General features: G+C 64.6%; 1 protein-coding gene across 1 annotated transcript in view; it reads right to left on the bottom strand.

Annotated features, from left to right (window-relative positions):
- Positions 1 to 935, bottom strand: part of MRPL23 (mitochondrial ribosomal protein L23) — a gene marked incomplete at its 5' end in the record, with an annotated part of 5237 nt that extends 4302 nt beyond the window's left edge. Inside the window, 2 exons of the mRNA XM_015565469.1 lie at positions 663 to 785; positions 919 to 935. Of these exons, the coding sequence (XP_015420955.1) occupies positions 663 to 785; positions 919 to 935 (140 nt within the window). The remainder of the gene's footprint in view (positions 1 to 662; positions 786 to 918) is intronic.
- Positions 936 to 938: the final 3 nt, after the last annotated feature.

Raw genomic sequence — 938 nt, 5'->3', positions numbered from 1 at the left:
GGCCTCGCTGAGGGGAAGGCTCCCGAGGGAAGTGGCGGTCTGCGGGTGCCCCCTGGCTGCCGGGAGCCCAGCTGGCCCAGCGTCCAGCCCTGGGGAGGCCTCCCCATCTGCAGCTCCCGCCCCACCTCGAGGTCCTGATCAGCTCTAGCAGAAAGTGACTGCCCTTGGTGGGTGAGGCCCGTTCCCTTTCGCCTTGAGCGCGTCCGAAACTCGGGCCCAGCCTCTCCTGCCCTTGCCAGCTCCCATGGGAGCGCGAGCCAAGCCTGGGCCCACCCCTGGGACAGGCACACCCTGACGTTCCGAGCAGCACCCTGCAGCTGTGGCGACAGGAGGCCCAGAGGAGCCACTGGAGGGGCTGCTCTGGGGACCAGGCCTAGCCTCCTGGGAAGAGCAGGGACTCGATTCGGCGGGAGGGAAGCCCCCTGGGCTCGCCCCCAGATTCCCCGGGTGCAGGGGGACGGGCAGGCTCGGCTTGCACACAGCAGGCCTCCGTCAACAAATAAATAACCCCCCCAAAAGCAGAGTAATTATCTGAAAAAGCTGGTAGGGTCCACAAAGCTGATTACGACTTGTTTATATGAAAGGTTAAAAAAAAAAGAGGCATTTCAACTGGTCAGGAATGTTTGAGCACTATTAAGATGTGACCGGCCCTGCGGACTCACTCCATGGGGATCCGGAACTGCACGGTGTCCTCGGGCTGGGCCGTGCCGGGCCGCACCAGCTGAATGAAGAAGTTGGTGCGGAAGACACGGAGCTGCGGGTTGCCCAGCTGGTACAGGGGGTACCTGTGAGGGGGAGATGCGTGTCGACCGGGTGCCCAGAACGCCCCCCAGGTCAACGGGGGCGGGAAGCACGGGGGCAGCTCTCTGCCGGCCACTGCCCCACGGCCCCCTTCACTCCCGCACACGGCCTGCCCACCTCAGGCCAACCTGCGGAAA

The sequence above is a fragment of the Myotis davidii genome, unplaced genomic scaffold (assembly GCF_000327345.1).
Source record: "Myotis davidii unplaced genomic scaffold, ASM32734v1 scaffold880, whole genome shotgun sequence".
NCBI lineage: Eukaryota > Metazoa > Chordata > Mammalia > Chiroptera > Vespertilionidae > Myotis > Myotis davidii.
This window is presented reverse-complemented; position numbering and strand designations above follow the sequence as displayed.